The sequence below is a fragment of the Meles meles genome, chromosome 20 (assembly GCF_922984935.1).
Source record: "Meles meles chromosome 20, mMelMel3.1 paternal haplotype, whole genome shotgun sequence".
Lineage (NCBI taxonomy): Eukaryota > Metazoa > Chordata > Mammalia > Carnivora > Mustelidae > Meles > Meles meles.
Genome location: NC_060085.1, coordinates 9,455,840 through 9,478,272, shown reverse-complemented (window position 1 = coordinate 9,478,272; position 22,433 = coordinate 9,455,840). Strand labels below are relative to the sequence as shown.

The following is a 22,433-nucleotide window of genomic DNA, read 5'->3' as shown; positions in this document are numbered from 1 at the left end:
CCTCCGGGAAGCTTGTCCTCGCCTGCCCCAGCCCTGACAGTGACCCAAACACACTTTGTTCATCCATCTGTCACTCTACGAAGACAGGTAGGTCGGAAAGGAGGTCCTGCTTCTCACGGAGCCAGGGAAGAAAGGCAACCAAGGGCATTCTTTGCGGTCTACCAGACCACACCGCTCCCTCTAGGTGGGAACTGGAAAGCCTCCTCCGCAGCGTAGGAATCCAGGGCCGCACCCGGGCCGCGCCCCTCACTGACCACGCCCACCCTCCTACCGCGCCAACGCTGGAGCCCGCCCACCATGCCCAGGATTCCCATCTTTGTGCGTTGGGGAGGTGGGTGGGAGAAGGGCGTGTGTGTCTTCCCCACCCAGGTGCACCCAACACCTGACGCGGCCCCCGTGCTCAGCCGCTTGAGAGACAAGTGACCCCAGGAGCAGTGTCTGGAGCCAGGGCACCCTCTAGTGGCCATTCCCAGCACTGCAAGGGCCGTGAAGCTTGAGGTGGCCAGGGTCAGTGGCAGCCGGCATAGTACCAAATCAAGCTACGCCTCTTCCTAAAATGGGTACCCTTTCCTTAACTTTGAAACCCCCATTTTCTCGTCTATAAAATGAAAGGATATTCCTCCCGACTCATAGGGCCGTTGGGACAGGCGTTGTCACAGGTGACCAGTATAAAGCACTCCTCTTGGGGGTTCGCCCTGATAGTATCTACATTCCAGCCCCTGGGTGAAACCAGCAGTCTGCCCTCCTTCCACCCCTCGCTTGAAGCTGTGCCCCGAGCAAGCAAGGCTGGAGATTTCCTGTGGAGGGATCAGGGAGCCCTGGCCTGGCCCGGGGGGTGGGGGGGGGGGGGGACCACACGCCTCCGTCTCAAAAGCAGTGTTCAGTATTTAGAAAAAAAAAAGAAAAAGGAAATACAATATGCGGTTCAATAAATAGAAAAAAGTTACAAAATGACATGATTTTGTCCTTAATTACAAGAGGAGAAGACAGAGGGGGTGACTGGGGTGGGACATTCTCCCTCCTCCTCCCTGGGCCAAGGTGGGGCAAGGGAGACCCAAGAGAGACAGCAGCAGAGATTCAGAGCCACAAACAGAAAGGCGAAATAGAGGGAAATATGGAAAGGGAGAGTAAGATGAAGGGGTGGAGCAGGGACATGGAGGAGGAGAAAGGCAGAGCCAGAGCCAGAAAATGCCAAGATGCCAACCTCTCTCCTTTCCAGATCTGGAGGGTGGCGTGGGGGGCGGGGGGTGTCCCTGGCTCTCTTGGGCTTGTCTCCAAACACCAGGTTTGGAGGACAGCATGAGCCTGGCTCAGTTCCTGAGTTGTATGTCCAGTGACTAGCAGGTAGGGGGAGGGACAGTAGTGACCCCTCGAGCCCAACCTGGGACCCTGGCATCCTCGGGAATGGGAGTCCTGGCTGGACGGGGGGTGAGGTATGTGGCTGAGGCCCGAGGCCTCTTTAAATCCTTCAGTGGGGATGAGCCATCGGTCCCAGCTGGGCAGCCTGGCGAGGGCACAGGGCTGCGGAATGGGGCCCCTGAGGCAGTGAGGGGAGGGTATAAAAGGAGATTTAGACACCCTAACACAAGTCCCCTGGGCACCCAGAGTGGAGTGTGGGGAGGGTCTGCAACGTTCACTGTTAGAGCCAGTTTCTGGAAAGTCCTGCCTTGCAGCCCCCAACCCCACCCCCAGTCCAAGCCAGACCTGCAAGTTTGGGGAGGGAGAGCTTGCCTATTGCTTTTGGGGTGCCCAAGGTGGGGTCAAACCAGCTGCCCAAGCACACACCCCCTTCCAGGCCTCTGGGTGGTGGTATGGCTTCTGATCCTTGCGTCTCGAACACTCACTTGAAGACTCCTAGGCACGCATGTGGCAGGACGTCACCTCCCCCTACCCCCCCCACCCCCGCCATGTCCTCCCTCCAGCAGGGCCTGGGGGGATGGCAGGCAAGACCACCTGGCTCCAGCCAGGCTTCTTCCCTGACTTAATACTGAAATGCCACATGGGCCTCCAGTGCTGAGGCCCCTGATGGAGAGCCGGTGCCACAGAAGCAGGGGCCGAAGGGGTCCCCACCACCGCCCGCTGCCCCTCAGCCAAAGCGCTCCCGCACCAAGAGCATGAGCTTCTTCTTGCCCTTGTAGGTCTGTTTGAGGTTCTCCAAGAATTGGGCGAACTGCAGGTGCCCGTCAGGCGCCAGCAAGAAGGTCTCACGGGCCTGGCCCAGGAACTCGATGAAGTCGCCGTAGTGCCGTGGGCTGATGTGCGTGAGGCGGGAGTGGCTGGTGGCGATGTAGGCGGCCACCGCGGCATCTAGGAGCTGGCAGAGCGGCGCCCGGTCGGCGCCCAGTGGCTTGGCGGCTCGGCGGGCCCCCAGCGGCCCCAGGCCTGGTGCCGAGAGGGTCCAGCGGCGCAGGATGTCGGAGAGCATGGGGGCGCAGTGGATGCTGCGGATGATTAGGGGGACGATGGCGGAGAGCTCGTGCCGGCCCAGAGAGTGGCTAAGGGAGCAGGCCCAGAGCACATCATTGACGGCGGGGTGGCTGTCCTGGTTGAAGGCGATGCTGAGCTGTGCCAGGGCCAGCGTGGCCAGCTTGTAGGCCCGCAGCGGCAGGCCGCGGTGCTCCATGTAGCGGGCCACGGTGAAGAGGTGGGCGTGGCCCAGGCCGCCAGCCGCGGCGTCCAGCACAATCTGGTAGGCAGCCTCGAAGGCCGCGTGGTTCTTCTCGCACAGCGTGAGCGCGGGCAGGGCGCAGTTCTGTGGGTCCTTCATGGCGCACTGCAGGGCCAGGGTGCGCGCACAGGCCCAGAGCTCCTCCCTCCGGGGTGCGTCCAGCTGCAGCCGCGACAGCGTGGCGTGCGTGGTGCCCGTCACTGCCACGATGGTGGCAGCCTCCACCGGTGTGAATAAGGAATACCAGTTCTGCATGATATTCATCAGGGCTTGCGGGCCTGGGGGATGCAAGAGGGCAAAGCTGGCCAGGAAGGACAGGGACCGCTCCCCCATGCGCACGGGTTTGCCCTCCCGCGGCCATCCCCACCAGCCAGAGCTGAAGACACGATCCCTCTGGTTCTGCCCCTGAGCTTGACAGAAACAGCCTTTCTGAAGGAAGCAGGAAACTACCTTTCCAAAGAAGCAGGGGGCAGCCAGACTGGGCAGGCAGAGCACGTGTGGGGCTATGCTCCAGGCTCCTGTCCCTTCTCCAAGCCGCTTCAGCTTGGCCGGCTCCCAGGCCTTTGTCTAGCTCCATCCCCAGTCCGCGTGCCCAGCAGTGCAGCCCTGGGCTGGGGCTGGGGCCAGGGAAAAGGCTCTGCTTCTCCCTCCACAGGGACAAAGGCGGCAGGTTTGCTTGGAAACTCACCGATCTCTGTGGCACAGCTGACCAGCCACCGCACCATCTCCCGGCGCCGCCAGGTCATGGTGTTCAAGGTCATCCGCATCACCTGCAGCACAGGAGGGGAGAGAGAAGGGGATCACCCCAAACCTCGCGCTGGCCTACGGAGGGGATCAGGGATCCTGAGGGGGCTGACTCGGCGGTGAGCCACGTGATCTGGGCAAGCGACCTCACCTCCTGGGCCTTCAGTTTCCTCTTCTGTAAAATGGGCATTCAAAACCTCTACCTTGGGCGGGGCGCTCTTCTTGGAATTCAGTGCAAATTTTCAGGTAAAGATTTTGCACAGGGGCGCCTGGGTGGCTCAGTTGGTTGAGCGGCGGCCTTCAACTCAGGTCATGGTCTCTGAGTCTTGGGATCGAGCCCCGCGTTGGGCTCCCTGCTCAGCGGGACATCTGTTTCTCCCTCTCCTTCTCCCTCTGCCCCTCCCGCTCAGGCTGGCTTTCTCTAATAAGCACATCTTTAAAAAATAAATAAATAAATAATAAAGTATATATAAAAAAAAAAAAGATCTTGCACAATGTTGTGGCTTGAAGGCGCAGCCCCTGCCAGTCGTTACAGCCCCTGCCAGTCGTTACTGTTACTGCTGTCATTGCCGGTGCTACCCTGAGGCCCCGTGGCGCCGACCCCAGACAGCAGTCCAACCTGTCCCTTCTCTCTGGAAAGTTCCCTGCTTCATGTCAGCAGACTCCCCTCTGTGGCCCCCAACAAAGCACTTGCCCTACAGGCCCCGACTTTCTTCGGTTCTACCCCCAGTAAGCGCCCTCCTTGTTTGCCTCCCTCCAGGTCCTGTCTGGTGGACTCTGCCTTCTGGAAACTCCTAAGGAGTGGGTCCCCTCCCTCGTCACCTCCCCATGCCCCCTCCAATAGTTCCACTCCCCCACAGGAGATTGTTGGGGATTAATTCTGCCTTCTGCAGGCCCGCTGCTGGCCCGTTCTCCCTGGGAAAGTATCCCACCCCCACCCCATCCTGCAAGCCTGCCCCAAACTGTTCTTCATTCTTACTTTACCTTGGCCACAGTCTGAGGCCCCGCCCCTCCAGGTCCCACGCCCTGCAAGTGACTCCTCACCTACAAGCAGCACCCATGCCGGCCTCTGACTTGCCCCAGCAGGACAGTCCTTGCCCGGCCCCTGGGGATGGCCCCAGCTCGCAGGTCCTGCCTCAAGGACTTTCAACCACAGACCTCATCCGCCTTCAGGACCCTCCCCAGGCCCCACCCCTCAGCAGCAACCTTTCCTTCTAGGCTGGTCCCCCACAGGCCCGGCCCCCACCATGGTCCCTAACAGTGGGTAGAGCAGCCCCAGGCCCCATACCAAGGCCAGCACCCTAGGTCCAGCTTCTTCTTGTGGCCCACCCACTCCCAGGCAGGGGTCCTCCTCCTCAGCCATGCCCCCAGGAGGGGCTGCTCCTCTTCCGACTCTGCCCCAGGGAGTCCCCCACTGGTGACCCCTGTCCCTCATTCCTGGGACCTGTTCAGGCCTGTCCTCGGGCAGCATACCCCCGGGGACCCTCACCTGCAGGCCCAGTTCCAGCGCAATGCCCAGCAGCGTGGTGTCGGGAGGCGCACTGGCTGGGGTGGCCGTTTTGCAGGCGTCCTGTGCCAACTTGAAGAGCAGGGCCGGCGAGTGGATGTTCTGCTGGATGGAGCCCAGTACGGCATGCAGCCACTTGGGGTCTCCTGGGTGGATGGAGGGAGGAGGGCAGGGTTGGGCCACGGGACACCACTCCTGGCTGCTGCCCAACCTGTTCGCCCACCTGTTCGCCCAGGTGCACCCATGTGAGGAGGCAGAGGCAGCTGGCAATGGCTCTGGGAAGATCCAGACCACTCTCGGCACTCCCTCTCTTCTCTCCGCTCCCCACCACCCAGCGGGAGCAAGCCAGCTAGGGACCCATAATGGTCAAGGGCAGTGATTCTGGACCCAGAACACCAGGGTTCAATCCCCGCCTTGCCATTCACTAGCTATGTGACGCCCAGCAAGTCACTTGACTTCTCTGTGCCTCGGCTGCCCCATCTGTAAAATGGGTTATATTAATGCAATGATACCTGCCTCCCAGGGCCACGGTGAGCCCGTACCTGAAAGGCTTTTACGGGACAACTGTGAGCTTTTATTGCTATTATCGATGGCCCAGAAGCTACAGTTCCATCACTTCGCTCCAGCCACGTGGGCTTCCTCTGTTCCTCAAACATACTAGGCAGGTCCAGCCTTAGGGCCTTTGAACTGGCTGTTCCCTCTGCCTGGAATGATCCCTCAGCCTGGACAGAGCACTTTCCAGATTCCTGGGGAAGCCTTCATCCCCAGCATAAAGGCATGAGTGTCCTCCTGAGAAGAGGAAGAAATCAGGAGCACTCTCTTTCTCTGCCTTGTGAAGACACAGGCAGGAGGGTGGCCCATGTGCAAGCCAGGAACACAGTCCTCCCTGGGAACCCACCATGCCGCACCCTGATCTTGGACTCCCAGCCCCCCCCCCCCCGTTGCTGAAGCCACCTGGTGTCCAGTGCACAAGGTGATGGGGACACCAGATGCAAGCAAGAGCTCCGCCCTCTCGGCTTAAGCACTGGCCTGCTTTCCCCACCCCCCAGGGCCCTGGTTCCGTTCTTGCTCATTGTGTGACGTCACTAAGTCACTAAGTCACTAAGTCTTTGACCTTGCTTAAGGTCTGTCTGCGCCCCCCACCACGGAACGCCGCAGGCCCTGGAACAGTTGTTCACGCCTCAGCACCTGGGACAGTGCCTGGTCCGTCTAGAAAGTGCTCAAGGAAAACTGAGAATTTGATGAAAGGATAAAAAGTAGAGGGAAGAGATGAGGGAAAGGAGGAAAGAGAAGGCAGAGGAGGATGGCGGGGGGTGGGGGTGGGACAGGGGGCAGCCTCCGTCCTCACCCTTGGCAGCTGTCAGCATGGCAGAGGCCAGCTCGCACTGGCGCGTTTCCAGGTGACCAAGGATGAACCAGCGGGGAAAGCGGTTGCTCATGATGGAGTCCAGCGGGCTGGGGTGCGGTTCTCCAGCAGGGAACGCTGTCTCCAGTACAGGCAGCCTGGTGGGGCAGAGGGGGAGAAGCAAGCCCACGGTGAAAGGAGGCTAGGGCCTCCTGCCTCTACTGGAGCCTCCCTGCTTGGGCCAGCAAAGCCACAGGTACGCGGGATGATGGAGGACGTGGGTGCCAGATGCTCACTGGAGTACTGTTGGTGCCCATCACTTGGGATTGATTATATAAACAATGCTCTAGTCATACAGCAAGGGCTGACAAAAATGTGAGACCATGTCCTGATGCAGCCCTCCAGTAGTCCTTCGGTCACCCCCCTTCCTTTTCTCACTCTGCTCCAGCCACTGTTCCCCTCAATGCCCCTCAAATACAACCAAGCACAGTCCTACCTCAGGACCTTTGCCTATGCTGTTCCCTCTGTCAGGACCACTCTTCCCCAGACATCCTTGCAGCTTCTCCCTCACCTCCTTCAAGTCTCTCTCTCTTTTTTTTTTAAAGATTTTATTTATTTATTTGTCAGGGCAGGCGGGGGTGTATGTGTGTGCACAAGCAGGGGGAGTGGCCAACAGAGGGAGAAGCAGACTCCCTGCCAAGCAAGGGGCCTGATGCGAGACTCCATCCCAGGACCCTGGGATCATGACCTGAGCTGAAGGCAGATGCTGAACAAACTGAGCCACCAGGGCACCCCTCACCTCCCTCAAGTCTTTACTCAAATATTTTTCAGTGGGTTCTTCCTTGAGACCCCTACATGTGAAATTCCCACTCTCAACTTCTCCCAGGCCTTCTTTGCTGTGGGTCACCACCTGGCACACAACATAGTTTACCTATTAATTAATTTAACTTTTTAAAAAAATAACGTATCATTCCATCTCCCTCACTGAAACGTCAGCTCCGTGAGGGCAGGCATTTCTGACAATTCCCTTCACTGCTGCATCTCCAGCAGCCAGAACAATGCCCAGTACGCAGCAGGCGGATGGACAGCAACTATTTTTGGAATGACTACACGCCCACTAGGGGTATACTGCTAGACAGCCCACTCTCTATGCATGTATTTTGTATTTAGAAACTTCTTCAGGGACACCTGGGTGGCTCAGTCGGTTAAGCATCTGCCTTCAGCTCAGGTCATGATCCCAGGGTCCTGGGATTGAATCCCAAGTCGGGCTCTCTACTCAGTAGGGAGTCTGCTTCTCCCTCTGCCTCTGCCCTGGTCATGCTCTCTTAAAAAAATGAAAACCATTCTGATCTCATGGGTTTAACACGTAGCAGGCCACATCTGGCCCAGGGACTGTCACGTGCTATTTCCTGGCTTAGACATCACAGCTCTTCACAGATTATTTTTTCCAAATATTCTGGAAAGATGCATGCTAAATTGCTAATAATCATCTCTAGATGATGGGCAGAGACAGGGACAGAATTCACCTTATTTGCTGGGCATAATGTACTACCCATCGGGCCTTTAAAAATTCTGCTGCTGGGCGCCTGGGTGGCTCAGTGGGTTAAGCCGCTGCCTTCGGCTCAGGTCATGATCTCAGGGTCCTGGGATCGAGTCCCGCATCGGGCTCTCTGCTCAGCAGGGAGCCTGCTTCCCTCTCTCTCTCTCTCTCTGCCTGCCTCTCTGCCTACTTGTGATCTCTCCCTGTCAAATAAATAAATAAAATATTAAAAAAAAAAAATTCTGCTGCTGCGGGCGCCTGGGTGGCTCAGTGGGTTAAGCCTCTGCCTTCGGCTCAGGTCATGATCTCAGGGTCCTGGGATGGAGCCCCACATCGGGCTCTCTGCTCGGCGGGGAGCCTGCTTCCTCCTCTCTCTCTGCCTGCCTCTCTGCCTACTTGTGATCTCTGTCAAATAAATAAATAAAATCTTAAAAAAAAAATAAAAATTCTGCTTCTGTGGTCAGTTGGTACACGTGAGAAATGATAAGGTTATTCCCAGCAACACTTTCTGGGAAATACGTCAACTGTCTATCTACTCTAAATCGATTCTTTTATGACACATCCTTACAGCAGCCCTTACCAAACCTTTAAGATGCCAAGTTCAGTGAAAATAAGGAGCAAGGAACAGACACGGGGCGCATCATGGATGTAAAAGACCAGCCTTCAATTTCCAGATTATAGGTTTGCAGAAATCTTGATTCTTGTGGGATAGATAAGAAGAAAAGTGTTGACACGGTTTGTCTCCAGAGGGATTTGGGTAAGTGGGCACAATGTTTGGAGAAGAACTCTGAATTCCCTGTGGATTGCTCTCAAATTTGAAATAAAAATACACATGTATACTTAATACCAGGAAAAAAAAAAAAAAAAAAAAAGCACAGGGCAACCGGGGACACCAGCCTAAGGGAGACGGAATTAACGAGCTTGTGAGTTTCTGGCGGGACGATGGGGGCTCTGAGGGCGACCCTCCAATCCTGCCCAGTCTCCTGGGCCGAGTCCCCAGCGGCCCGTTCTCACCTCATGGCCCTCAGAGCGAGGCGGTAGGCCAGGTCGGGGTCGTGGGGCAGCAGCGCCGTGAACAGGTAGCGGGCACAGGTGTGCATGGGCACGCTCTCCCGGAACAGCACCTCTCCGAAGCCGCTGAAGGGACCCCCTGCAGGGGCATCCTGAGCTCAGACCCCAGGCAAAGGCTCATCTCCACGCCATCCCCAGGTCTCCTCACCTCCCAGGCTCTGAGGAGGGGAGGGGCTTGCCCAGGAGAGAGCCGCTGGGGCTAGGGGTTGGCGGGGTGCGGGAGGTAGTGCTGGGCTGAGACAGAAGAGCCGGGCAAAATCTGAAGAGGAGACCCGGGAACCCCGTGGCGGGGGGGGGGGGGGGGGGGGGGGGGGGGGGGGGCAGGACGCAGAAACAAGGCAGGGCCAGAAGGTGGAGGTGGGGCTACACCTGCTCCGGGGGTGGGGCCTCACAAGGACCAGGCCCCTTGAGGCCAGTGGAGGGGGGGCAAGGGGCGGGGCCTCCTCCCAGCCCGGCACTTTCCAGGAAGCAGAGCTAAGGGCTGGTTTTCACCTTTTAGGTACCGCCAGGGTAGCAGCGAACTCTGAGGGCCAGGAGACGGGGCCTCCTAATCCAGCAGCTGCGGGGGCTACTGGAGAACAGGGGACAGAGCCCCTCCCCTCCCCTCCCCGTCTGGGGGCGGGGCCTCACCTTCCAGCAGCAGCCCCGCCTGCTTGCGCAGCACCTGCACCAGCCGCTCGTCCAGCTCCACCTCCTCCAGCAGGGCCAGCAGCTGCTCCTCGCTGCGCACCACCTTGTCTTGGGCGTACAGTCCCTCCGGCAGGGCCCGCTGCTGCCCCAGGCCCAGCAGTGCCACCTCAAGGGCCAGCGCCAAGTAAGACTCCCCGGGGCTCCCGGGCACCGGCACATGCTGGTAGGCCGCCTTCCGCTTCTCGGGGCCCGCGTCTGTGGGAAATGGGTACCAGGGCTGCTGGAGGCGAGTGGCCCCCTTCTGGGGACCTCAGGGGCTCTTCAAATTCAAACATGGAGACTGGGGGGGGAGGTTGGGCTTATGGGGGGGGGGGGATCCAGCAGATCCCAGCACTGACCAGACACCTTCTACCAGCAGATAGGTGGGTCTGCGGTGGCCTCGCTTTCAGGAGAAGCGAAGTCTGTTGGCTCCTGGCACTGGCCAGGGCATGTGGCCAAGTGTAGAGACCTGACCAAGGATAAGAGTGTGGCCCCACTTTCTTGGGGTACTGGACTGGGGAGGGGGAGGGGGAAATGTCCCATTTCTTCCCAGGGGCCCCAGTGTGGGTACCTGGGTAAAGGGCGAGGGTCTCCTCCTCCAGGCGGCAGGCTTCCAGGAGCGCCCTGCAGAGGCAGCCGATGGGGTCCAGGGGGTGGCCCACCCATCCTTCCGTGTTGGTGACGCAGGTGTTACCTTTCTGCAGCAGCTCTGCAGGCAGTACGAGGGGCTCAATGCCTGCCCTCCACAAGTCTAGGTAGGGGGCCTTCTCTCCTTGAACCCCCAGCCTAGCCTCCCAGTGCTCGCCCACGACCTGGCCCACCCGTGAGCTCTGTAGCAGCCCTCACCTCCACAGCCTTGGCCTCCTGTCCCACAGCCAGGCCCCAGCCTGGCAGGGACACGTGGGTGAAACTGGGCGCTTTCACAAACATCCACCGTCTTTTCCCTAGCTCCCACCTCTCTTGAGCCTAGCTGGCTTTCAGGCCCCCATGTGGCCGTCTGCCCCATCCGAAAGCCCCATTCTCCAATCTCCTCCCATAAGCCTAGCTCTCTGCCTCTGGCTTCCTGCCCCTGCTGTTCCTTCTACCTAGAACACTGTTCCTCCCTCCCCTTCTCCTGGAAAATACCTATACATCTGTAAGATCTCAGCATAGTTCTCACCTGCTCTGTGAGGCTTTCCCTGTGCCTCTGGGCAGGGGCAGGACTCTTCTGGGGTCACAGCTCCCCCAGAGTTCCATGACACCTGGGGCTCAGTTTCCTGATAACTTTCCTGATAACAGACCTATCACCCAGACAACAAAACTGGTGGCCTCTCTCCTGCCTCCCCATAGCTCATCAACAAACATGTTCTTTTTTTTAGCCCACACAGCGCTTTTTTTTTTTCTCCCAATGCGAATTTGAATTTGTTTCCCATGTTTAAAAATCAGTAAACTGCACATCACATAATGCAGATTTCTGGCCTGTCCTGAAAAATTGGATGATCTGGCCACACTGAGTCCCCGTTCCTGAAAGACTTGTAACTGGCACAGGCTCCATAGCACAGAGGCTGGAAGCTTAGAAACTACAAGTCCCAGGCTCCTTTGGGTCCAGTGGAGGCAAGGACAGGAGGAAGCCCTGATTCTCCTGTACCCGCCTTGAGCAGGTGTGCAGCTGTCCACACGGCAGAGACAGGAGGCTTTGCCAGCAGGTTCTGAGTGCTCTCTTGGGAACGGCCCCCAGAGGGGGCTGCAGGCTGCTGCGCTCACAGTCAGCAGTTTGCTGCAATCCGTGAGCTTCTGAAGTTCAGGTTCTTGAGCAAGGGCATCCCTGACTTTCAATCCCGCAACCCTTGTGGTACTTTTGTGAGCCCTCAATCTCCTGTATTAAATTCTTTTTGCTCAAGATTCCTCCAGGTGGCCTGGCTTTCCCAGGTGGTGAGACCCTGAGCGAAACCCACAGACGTCAGGGGTGCCATGGCACCCAGCAGTCGGCGCTGTGTCTACGGCCCCGGGGGAGTAGGGCGGTCGCGGCACCCACCTTTTTTCTGCTGCTTGTAGCTCTCGAGTTGATGCCGCCGCTGCAGCCGGAGCGTGTTGACGATGGCACCTGCCAGCCGCAGGGCCTGGCGGGGGTATCCGTGGGCACGCAGGGTGTCCACTCGGGCACAGGCCGTGGGGAAGGGCTCGCCCAGCCACAGTGGGCGGCCCTGGGGGTCAAAGGTTGGCTTTTCACTGCCCACGGTGCCTGTGAGGCTGGGGCCATAGGAGTCGCTGGCCAGGATCCTCTGCAGGTGGGCGTCGCTCCAGTGCAGCGTCCCCGCCTGGAGGGCGCGGCCAAAGACGGTGTGGCGGGAACCCGCGGCCACCACCTCCTCCTCTTCCTCCTCCTCCTCCGGACCTGCGGGAGGGGCACCCACGTGGCCTGGTAAGGGGGCCCTGGCATTCGGGCTGAGGCCAGCTTGGTACGGGATTCTGGGCACAGCGATCGGGGGGTGTGTCGTCTCCCCAAATCCTTTATTTTTTAATTAATTAAATTTTTAGAGTTCATTCACCTCTTTGACAGAGAGGGAGGGAGAGCACAAGCAGGGGGAGCGGCAGGCAGAGGGAGAGGGAGAAGCAGCTTCCCCACCGAGCAGGGAGTCTGACACGGGCCTCCATCTCAGGATCCCGGAATCATGACCCAAGCCGAAGGCAGATGCCGAACCGACTGAGCCACCCAGGCGCCCCTCCCCAAATCCTTTAAACAGCCCTTTGAACGTGTGTGTTGTATGTTGTGTGTGTGTCTGTGTATGCGTGCGTGTGCGGGGGAAACTATTAAATCCCTGCATGCCAATGGACAATGGAGGTTGACAGACTGTCCATGTCTGCCCACCCTGCCCCTCCCCTCCCCAGACTCCATTCCTGTTTTCCTCCCCCCACCCCATCCCTCACTCCTCTCCCCCCTCCCTCCAGCTCTGCCTCTCTCTTCTCAGTTTCTTTTTCCTTTTTGCTCAGTCACCCCTGCCCCCCAACTCCCTGGACAGGAGGAGGCCAAGTCAGGAGACCAGCCCAGAACTACCAGCGTCTTAAGCATTTCACTTCATGTGCCTCCGGCTTCCCGCCACCCCTGCCTGGGCCCTCACTCCGTCCTGGTGGGGAGGACAGACAAGGGCTGGGGGCCCCTCTCCTACCTGGGGTGAGGGCCACGCTGGGCTGCAGGCTGGGCCCGTCAAAGGAGTAGTTGCCCTCTTCCAGTGGGCACACGTCCAGCTTGTCCCACTTGCCAAGCAGCTGAAGCCAGCTCACCCGTTCCTCTGGTTTGCAGTGGGGGCTCAGGACAACACACACCCACAGGGCCCCTAGGGACAGAGGGCAGCTGGTGAACGTGGGCATGAGGGAGGCTCAACATTCATGCCAACAGTAGCCTACTGTGTGCTGGGCACTGGTCTCTGCTTAGCCCTCATCTCGAGCCTCTGAGACTGCAACTGATAATCTCTTCCCATTACAGCACAGAGAGGTAGAAGCAGTTGCTCAACGTCACACAGCTGGGAAGTGGGAAGTCAGGATTTGAACCCAGCCCATCAGACTCCTCTTGCTGTTTTTTTGTTTTGTTTTGTTTTTTTTGCCTACAGCACTTACCACCATGTATCGCAGGGGTCAGCAGACCGCTGCCCATGGATTAAAGTGAACCCGCCACCTGGTTTTGAATGGCCTGCAAGCTAAGATTTACTTTTCCATTTCTAAATGGTGGGGGGAAATACATCAGAGGAATATTTTGTGACTTGTGAAAATTATATATGTCTGTGAGTAAAACTGTATGGGGTTGCTACCATGCCCGTCTGGTGGCGAGTCTGTGGCTGCCCTTCCATGGCAAATGGGCAGGATCGAGAAGCCGTGACAGAGACCAGTGGCCTACAAAGTCGAAGTGACTGGCTGTTGGCCCTTACAGAAAAGGACTAATGCCCGGAGCCTGGGTGGCTCAGTCAGCTAAAGGTCTGCATTAGGCTCAGGTCATGATCCCCGGGGTCCTGGGATCAAGCCCCATGTCGGGCTTCCTGCTCAGTGGGGAGCCTGCTTCTCCCTCTCCCCACTGCTTGGGCCTCTCGCTATCTCTTTCTCAAATAAAATCTTTTTTATTATTGTTTTAAGATTTATTTGAGAGAGAGAGAGAGAGCATAAGCAGGGGGAGAGGCCAGGCAAAGGGAGAAGCAGGCTCCCCACTAAGCAGAGAGCCCAATGTGGGGCATGATCCCAGTCCCAGGACCCCAGGATCATGACCCAAGCTGAAGGCAGATGCTCAACCAACTGAGCCACTCAGGCGCCCCTAAATGAAATCTTAAAAAAAAAAGAGGAAAAGGACTAATGCGTCTATAGTCTTGTCTGTCTCCCCAACAGGTGTAAGCTTCAGGAGTGCAGGGGTTCAGCCCCTAGTTTCCCGCGCAGCCACGCACCCGTACAGTGCCTCCCCCATCACAGGTGCTAGTGAACACGGAAGGGATTCAGGGGCCGCACCTAATGGCAGGGTGAGCCTGACCTGACAGCCAGAGCCCGCTGGGGCGCCGAAGCCCCGCTTGCACCCTGGGCCTCCCCCAACCAGGCTTTACCCAGCTCGTCCCACAGCTGCCGGCATTTGTCGGTCATGCCCGCGCCCTGCTGCCGCCACAGGGCCAGGCGCGGGTCCTGCAGGAACTGCTCCGTCATGAGGATCAGCATGCGCGCCCCGTTGGAGTCTCGCATCCGCAGCATCTCCCGCACCTGTGCCAGGAGGAGGGCAGGGACTGGCGGTGAGGAGGGGGCGGGGCGCAGGGGCCAGAGCCTTTGGCCCCCTGCCCGCCCACCCACCGGCTGGACCGCACGGCACCTTGCAGAACATGGAGCGCAGCTGCTGGCTGGCGCCGTAGTAGCCGCCGTTGGACAGCAGCTGCTTCACCTGCTCCTGGATCTGCTCCTCGTCCAGGTGCCAGCAGTTGGCATCCTCGATGCCTGCACCGGCGGTGGGGTCTGGGGCACCTGCGGGGAGGGCGGGAAAGTGAGGCTGGGGTTTCCAATCTCCCTCCACGCCCTCTGCCCACCCCCACCAATCCACCTTGATCCCAACCAAAGCCCCTCCCACCTGACCCCGCGGCCGCCGTTAGTCACCTGCCATCCTACTTAGCAGCCTATCCCCTCACCCCATCTGCTTTTCCACACCAGCAGGTCACCCCAATATCCCATCACCCACCTGTGGCCATCCTCAGTTATCCATGCCCTCATCCATCCCCCCACCCTCCATCCTCCCCCAGGCTCTCGTCTCTCCAAACCCTCCCCAGAGCTCACAACACCTCCAGGTCTATCCCCCACCCATCCCCCACCCGACACGCACCAACGTCCACACATACTCTTCATGCCCTCCACCCACTCACACTCAGGCGGCTCCTGTGCTCTTGGGGCACCCCCACCTTGGGGCTGAAGCTCCCCCTTCCCGGGGCCAGGTCAGATCCTGGATCTGCCGCTTAGTAGGTGTGTGACCTTGACTTCAGGCCGTGGTGCTCTCCCTACCCCCACTCAAGGATCCAGGGGACCTGAGAATTCCAAGATGGAAGCTGCCCCCCTTGGGTTCCCTGGGTGCCCTTACCATGCACCAGGTTGATCTCGGAGCCCAGCAGGAGGATCTCGTCAGCCAGGCGCTGGGCGGTGGGCAGCACCTCGGTGTGGTGGGCGCTGATGAGGTACTGCACGAACTTCTGCAGCTGGTCTCTGTTCATCTGGGACAGTGTCTCAGAGATGGGCAGCCGCAGCTCCACCTGGCGCGCATGTCGAATGCGGTACAGAGACAGCGCCACCACGTGTGCGCAGTAGAAGAGGTCACGGTTGTCACAGCCGCAGCTCACCGACGTGATCTTGCAGCGGTCAAAGCTGATGGAGACGTGGTAGAGGCGCTCGGGCTCTCCGGGGCCCCCCAGCTCCCGGATGTTTCCGCTCAGATGGAACCCTAAGACCAAAGCCAGGCTAGCCGCCGCTGGGTCACCCCCGGATAGAGGTGCTCGACCACGGCACACAGTCAGACGCAGGTGCCAGTCCCATGGAGTAACCTAGCGCAAGCCACTTAACCTCTCTGTCCAATGGGAATGGGTAGTGACCTCTTCTTCATGCGTTTGGAAGAGGATTCAATGAGCTAATATTTGGTAAGTGCTTAGAACCCTGTAGGCATACAGTAAGTCCTCAATAAATGCTTGCTCCTGTTCTAATTCTGAAGAACATTATAGTGATGATGCTGAAGGTGGTTTTCTCAGCCCTTGGGTTACTGCGGATACAGCCTGGGCTCCAAGAGCCCCGTAACTTCCTAGGAAGATGCCCAAGGCCTGTGACACTTGGTGGTGAGGGGCTGATGTGGCAGCCGAGGGGGCCAGGCTACCCCATCACCCCCTGCCCCTCCCTGGCCCCTGGGGAGCCCAGATGCCAGGCTTATCCAACTGGTTGGGCAGCTCAGGCCTCAGCTGGCCCTGGCTGCGTCACGCAGAGAGACAGCGGCTTCCTCATACCGGCCGAAAATGGCCAAGCCTGTGGCGGGCTGGGCCATGTCCAGGCAAGGGGGGCCCCAGGCTGACAGGGTTCAGGGAGGGTCATCTTAGCCAAGCCCCTGCCTCCAGCTAGGAGGCGAAGTGTTCCAGGGCTTACTCGCTTTTGGGCTCAACCTCTACTTGCCCCCTTCTGAGCCCCACTCCCTGAGGTCTGGAATCTTCTTTCACCTCTAGTTCCAAACTTCTGCCCCCTACCCTCCCTCACTGGACCCCACTGCCTGAGGTCTAAGACCACCCCTCACAGCTGATCTTAAACTTCTACTCAAGGCTCCCACCTAAGCCTCATTGCCTTAGATGTAAGACCATCCCTAAACATCTGATCCCAATTTCTAGTTGTCTAGTCCTTCGGAGGTCTAGACTACTTCTCACCTCCGGCTTGAAACCTCGGCCCCACAGCATCACTGGGTCCCTCCACCTGAGGCCTGAAACCTGGTCTCACTTCTGGTTTGCACATGGCCCCTTGGCATTGCCCCAGACCAGCCCTTCTCCCTGTGTCCCCAAGTCTTCTCCCGCCCGCCAGCCAAGCTGTCTGAGGACCACCTTTGCCTTTAGCTCAGAATCCCGGATCCAACCCCCACAGTGGTCCTCCACCTAGGATCTGGAAATAGCCTCAGTCCTCCATCCTTAGCTGGTCCCTGCTGCCTAAATTCTGGGACCTCCCCTCCGCCCTGCTTTCTGGTTCACTATCCTTCCCCCCAGCCCCGTCTAAGTCCCCTACCTGGGATCTAGGCAGATCTCTGACCCTAAGCTCAGAATATCTTGTAAAACCCTCTCTGGACATCAAAGCCAGTGGTCTGGAATGTCCCCTTGCCTCGGCCCAGGCCCCTCTCCCTCCCTGCCTGTGCTGGACCCCCTGGCCTCCCTGGCAGGAGTGGGGGCGAGCACTCACCCACTTGCAGCACGCGGTCTACGGCCCCACTCTGCAGCAGGTGCAGCCCACGGGTGAAGGGCACGCGGGCATCGTGCTCGCCCTCTGGGGGCTGGTAGCCCAGGGACGAGTACATACAGATCTCCCGTTCGCTGCGTGGGAATGACCAGAACACAATGCGCTTCTGGACCGGCTCTGGCACCCGGGAGAACCGCTCCTCCACCTGCAGGAAGGGCAGTGGGTTAGAAACCCAGCTTGAATCCTGGCTTTACCACCTATGAGCAGTGTGACTCTGGGCAAGTCACTTGGCCTCTCTGAGCTTGTTTTCTGAAGTGCGAAGTGGGGATGTTAACAGCACCCACCTCCTGAGTATTGCGCAGGAATAACACCTGGCCTGTACTTAGTGTTCTAGGACTTTCTGCTACTCCCCCCACCCCATGTCAGATCCCAGGTCCTGATGTAATATAGTCTCCTCTCCCAGGCTTTGAAGGGTCAGGAGAAAGGGAGACAACAGTGATAAGAATAGTGATCAAGGGGCGCCTGGGTGGCTCAGTTCGTTAAGTGTCTGCCTTCGGCTCAGGTCATGATCCCAGAGTCTTAGGATCGAGTCCCGCATTGGGCTCCCAGCTCCATGGGGAGTCTGCTTCTCTTTCTGACCTTCTCCCCTCTCATGCTCTCTCTCTCAAATAAATAAATAAAATTTAAAAAAAAAAAAAAGAATAGTGATCAGGCGGGGCGCCTGGGTGGCTCAGTGGGTTAAAGCCTCTGCCTTTGCTCGGGTCATGATCCCAGGGTCCTGGGATCGAGCCCCACGTCGGGCTCTCTGCCTGGGATTGAGCCCCACGTCGGGCTCTCTGCTTGGCAGGGAGCCTGCTTCCCCCCACCTCTCTGCCTACTTGTGATCTTTGTCTGTCAAATAAATAAATAAAATTAAAAAAATTAAAAAAAAATAGTGGTCAGGCCTCCATATTCTCAGCCTACACTATGCTAAATGCTTTGTGTATGTGATTCCCCATAATTTTCATGGCAACATCTCAGAAATACTAGTTCTCATCCCATTTTGCAGCCTGGACACTCGGAGGCTCAGAAGTGGGGTGAATGCACTTGCTCGGTCTTGCATCTGGCGAGCTTCGAGTCCCAAGATAGGCTCTGTTCTCAGCTTCTAAGGGCCTGCAGGAAGGGAGGGGTGTCCTTACCACCCCTGTGGGCTTTGGGCAGCAAATCAAGCTGGTTGAACCAATGTTCCAATCTGGGCTTGCTACTCCCTGGCTGAGTGACCTTAGGCAAGTTTCTCAACCTCTCTGTGCTCCAATTTCTTCAAAGTGGGAGGGAGAACAACAACTCCAAAGGGCTGCAGAGGATTCCAGGAGCTTCTGAGGGGCAAGAGCTTTCCTAGCACCAGGCCTGGTCAGGGCAGGCACATGGGAACCACCAGAGATGGTTTCAGGATTATGCTGGGTATCTCATGCACGATAAAGGGGCAGCGACCTCCCAGAGCTCCCAGTCCTGGGTTTCTGGGGGAAGTGGGAGGACCAGTGACTGGCTCAGGCCTCGGGGACAGTTGGCAGATGACTAAGGAGGGATTTTCCAGGCCATGAATCAGAGCCTGCCCCATCCACATTTGGCTCAGACTCATCAGTCCCGGCAGACTTCCTAACTCTGGACAGGCCAGGGAGCAAAGAACACCCCCCAAAGCCCAATAGAGGACAGAGCCTATGGGACTGCAGAGGGCTTGCTCAGAGCCCAGCCACATCTCCACTCTTCAGAGGCCCATTCTGAGGCTGGAAAAGGAGACTCTAACCGCCCCAGTCCTGGGTCATCGTGGCAGAACCCCAGAAACTAACAGAGGTCCAGGTGCACCTGTACAGGTACTATGACCCAGGCCTTGCCCTTGCTGCTGACCTATGGAAGGACTAGAATGGCTGGGGGACAGAGGGAGGGTGAGCACTGGGGAAACAGGGAAATGTGGGAGGGTACCCTGAAATTGGAGGGGCTGGGCAGCCCCAGGTGGGAGGTGGTCCCAGAAGTACTGAGGGAGGGAAGAAGGACTCCAGGGAAGGATCTGGAGGAGGAGGGGGGTTCCCCAGGGGACAAGGGCTCTGGAGCACAGATCGGGGACAGAAAGGAGTATCTTGGTGCTGGGGTCTGTAGAAATGGGGGAGTTCTTTACTGGAGGTGTGGGGCAGAGATCTGGAGTCTCCAGGGGATGAGATGGGACTGTCCTCCAAGTGGGGGTGGCTTGTAGGATTTGGAAAGAGGAGTGAAGATTGAATGGGGTGTCCTGAGAGCTGAGGTTGAAGTGGAAAAAGGTGGTATGCAGGGTTGTGCGAGGACCCAGGGGAGGAGGGGAAGGAAGTGTCCTGAGCTAGGATCTAGGGCTCTGAGGGCATCCCTGTGTCCTGTGGGCTGGAAGGCTGCGATGGCAGGAGGAATGGGGGTGGGTCACAGGGCTTGAAGGAGTGAAATGGGAGGATGAGAGGGTGTTTCCGGGCGGACTTAAGGACCCTGGAGAGGATCTCTGGGGGTGTCTCGTATGCGGGCAGGTCCGGAGGCTGGGGTTGGGCAGGGGAGGAGAAGGCAAGTCGGAGAAGGGGTTGGGGTTGCGTCCCTCCCCCCACCCCTCGTCACCTGCTCGAAGGCCCAGGTCTCGGCTACTCGCTTGGCACTGAGGTCCAGCAGCGCCTCGGGCCGGCCCCGGCCGCGCACGGCCCCGGCCCCGGCATCGCGCTCCTCGGGTCCCGCGGGGCAGCCCCGGCTCCGTTTGGCCGCGGGGGGGTCCATCGACCGGGCCGGGGCCGGGGCGGGGCCTGTTGGGGGGTCAGTCCGATGCCCGCTTTGCGTCGCCGGCTCCCGCGCCCTCTACCCGCCTTCCAGTTCGTCTTCAGCGCTCGGCCGCCCCGGGACCCCAGCCGCACCCACCCCCGCCCCGCGCCGGGCCGGCCGGGTGATGCGGCCCCTTTAAGACTCTTCACAACAATGAAGCTGCCTCAGTCGCCGCTTTATCCTCCGCCGTCGTCCCGCCCCCGCCGCCCGTCCCCATTGGCCCCCCCCTCGGCCTCCGTGGCTCTCCTCCGCTATTGGCTGCACCGCCAGACTCGTCCTCAAGTTCTCGCTGTTCATTCGTTAGACGTGCTGCTTGTCCTTTCGAGGAAGCCCAATCAGAGCGCTCATAAGGCTGTGCTGTCAATCATGGGGCGCCGGCGGCCAATCACAGTGGGAGGACCCCCCGCGGCTTCGGCCTCATGCGGAGTTTCGGGGCGGGCCTTCGGTTCATTCACAACATTCCTCTCCCGCCCCCCTTCGGCTGGACAGCGCGCCCCGGGCAGCTGGGGCTGCGCCCACACACGGCTTTGTTTACTGAGGGTCGCTTCCGGGCTCCGCAAGGGGACAATCAACACGACTCGGCCGGGGAGCGAGACTGAGCGGCGGGATTCCAAGGCAGCAGCTCAGCCCCTCCTCCCTGTGGGCTGTGCGAGGCGAGAAACTCTCTCAGCCTCTCTGGGCGCGGAGTCAAGTTTTGATATTTGTGGGGTTGGGGTGGGTGGGTGGAGGGGATCACAGGCCCTTCGGCTGAGCTCTCGGGGGCCACAGGCCTGTTCTCTAGAAATAGAGCCCAGCCCATGCCCCAAGCTAAGAACCCTCATCCATTCTGTGCCCTGAATATTACGTTGAGTCATATGAAATTGCTGATTTTCGACCTGCTAAGACGGCAGTTTCAAAAGGTTCAACTAATACTTGTCACATCCGATCGTCCAGGCCACCCTCTCTTGCCGGAAGCCGCCCGTGGTCTTGATCGCCAGCCCCGCCCCGCGGCCCACGCCATCCTTCCTCTACCCCTGTCCTTAGAAAACCCTACATTTCCCATTCGCCATACTTTTCTCCGCAATCGCTACATTTCTTTACCTAGTTCAGCACTTGCTTGATTTCCGTCTCTTCCCTCTCCACCGAGACCCCCAGTGGCAGGAATAAGTGTAGTTGGTGCATTGCTACACCGCCAGGACCCGAACAGCACCGGGCATACAGCAGTGACTCCTTGTGAACTTACCTACTGAACCAACTCATACTCCTCTCCATTCCGCTGAAACGTCTACAAAGCGGAACAACCCAGGTTGGTCCCTAAGTGTGGCCTGATCGCTGCCCCCAGTCCCCACCGCCCATGGAAACTCTGGCTTTTTCCTTCCAGGAATTTACAGCCGCACTTTCTGGCTGGTCCCCTGTTCCCGGAAACTCCTTCCAACCTGTGCTGTCCAGGAGGGTCACCACTGACCACAGGTGGCCTCTAAGTCCTTGAAATGGGGCTGGGCCGAATTGGGTTATGCTATAAATGGAATTTTCAAGGACTAAGTAGGAAAAAAAAAAAAAAAAGTAAAATAGGTCATTAAGCATTTTTGATATGGAAAACAATTTTTATATTGATTACATGTCAAAAAGATAATATTTTAGGTAAGTTTGGGTAAATAAAATACATTATTTAAATTAATTCCACCTGTTTCCTTTTATGTTTTACATTTTATGTGGTATCAGGATATTTAAAGCTGTATATGTGACTTGCATTGTAACTTCTATTGGACAGTGGCAGTCTTGAGGCACAGCCTGCCACACAGCCTGCCACAGTGACAGCGACAGAAAGGACGCGAATAATGGCAATGGCGTCCGACTGGTTAGGTGGTGCTCTCACTGCTCCCTGGTGTTACTGCGATTTAGCTTTCTACCAGTGCTGCAAAGTGGAGAGCACGGGCTCTATTCATCAGATGAGGAAACTGAGGCTTGGAGGGGGAAGTGCTTGCCTGAAGTCACCCGGACCGGGAAGCCCTAGACTTACTGCCCTGTGCCTTTCTTAGAAAGGATTGCCGGCAAAGATGGACTGATGTGGAAGGCGTCACTGGGGTGTGGGGAGAGGTAGGGAGAACTTCAGCAAAGCCCCATATCAGCTCCTCCCCTCGCAAACAGGACCCCAGGGCTGCCCTTACCAGCACTCCTCTTCAGCATTGGTGTGTGGCTGTATCAGCTAAGCCTGGGTGCCGGTGCCTGAGAATGCTTCAGTGGGTGTCTTGAGATGTTCAATCAGAGAAGTCACTGGAGGCCGCTCTGGTATGTTGTCTACTCTAGGAGGAACCAGGACTGGGCTTTCACTGAGTGAGGATGTTTAATGTCCAATAATAGATGCTAACATTGTCAACATCCCTATCTCCAGGATGAAAAAAACATACCCAGAAATGTCAGGTGACATGCCGGAGGCCCCCAGCAGGGGAAAGATAGGGCCAGCATTCAAGCCCTGTGGGTGGGCTGGTTCTGTCACATTGGCTAGGAATCAAACGCACAGAGTTTGGGAAGCCCCAACATTCTGTTCCATTTTCCTGATTTTACGGATGAGGGGAATGAGGCCCAGAGGTCAGAAAGTTGCCCAAGGCCACACAGTGATCTCCGGAGAATATATGAGGTCAGAAAGGACCCTGGGAGTCTCTCTCAGCCAGATCTCCTCCTAGCAATACTTTTAGTTAGGAGA

General features: G+C 58.0%; 1 protein-coding gene across 1 annotated transcript; it reads right to left on the bottom strand.

Moving 5' to 3' along the window:
- Positions 1-865: 865 nt before the first annotated feature.
- ZSWIM4 (zinc finger SWIM-type containing 4) lies at positions 866-19,917 on the bottom strand. Its single transcript, XM_045991961.1, has 14 exons — positions 19,556-19,917; positions 16,949-17,150; positions 15,114-15,470; positions 14,361-14,509; positions 14,104-14,254; positions 12,691-12,858; positions 11,559-11,918; positions 10,116-10,253; positions 9,506-9,760; positions 8,819-8,954; positions 6,268-6,422; positions 4,902-5,065; positions 3,357-3,438; positions 866-2,946 (listed from the first exon to the last, which is right to left on the bottom strand). The coding sequence occupies exons 1-14, from the start codon at positions 19,706-19,708 to the stop codon at positions 2,087-2,089; spliced, it is 3,330 nt and encodes a 1,109-aa protein (XP_045847917.1). The 5' UTR covers positions 19,709-19,917; the 3' UTR covers positions 866-2,086.
- Positions 19,918-22,433: the final 2,516 nt, after the last annotated feature.

What these genes read in the sequence shown, in the direction of transcription:
- ZSWIM4 (XM_045991961.1), bottom strand. Translation starts at nt 19,708, where the DNA reads ATGGACCCCCCCGCGGCCAAACGGAGCCGGGGCTGCCCCGCGGGACCC. An exon ending in CGAGATCAACCTGGTGCATG is followed by an intron (nt 14,510 to 15,113) that starts GTAAGGGCACCC and finishes CCCTCCCCGCAG; the next exon opens with GTGCCCCAGACCCCACCGCC. An exon ending in GACCCTCGCCCTTTACCCAG is followed by an intron (nt 9,761 to 10,115) that starts GTACCCACACTG and finishes CATTTCCCACAG; the next exon opens with ACGCGGGCCCCGAGAAGCGG.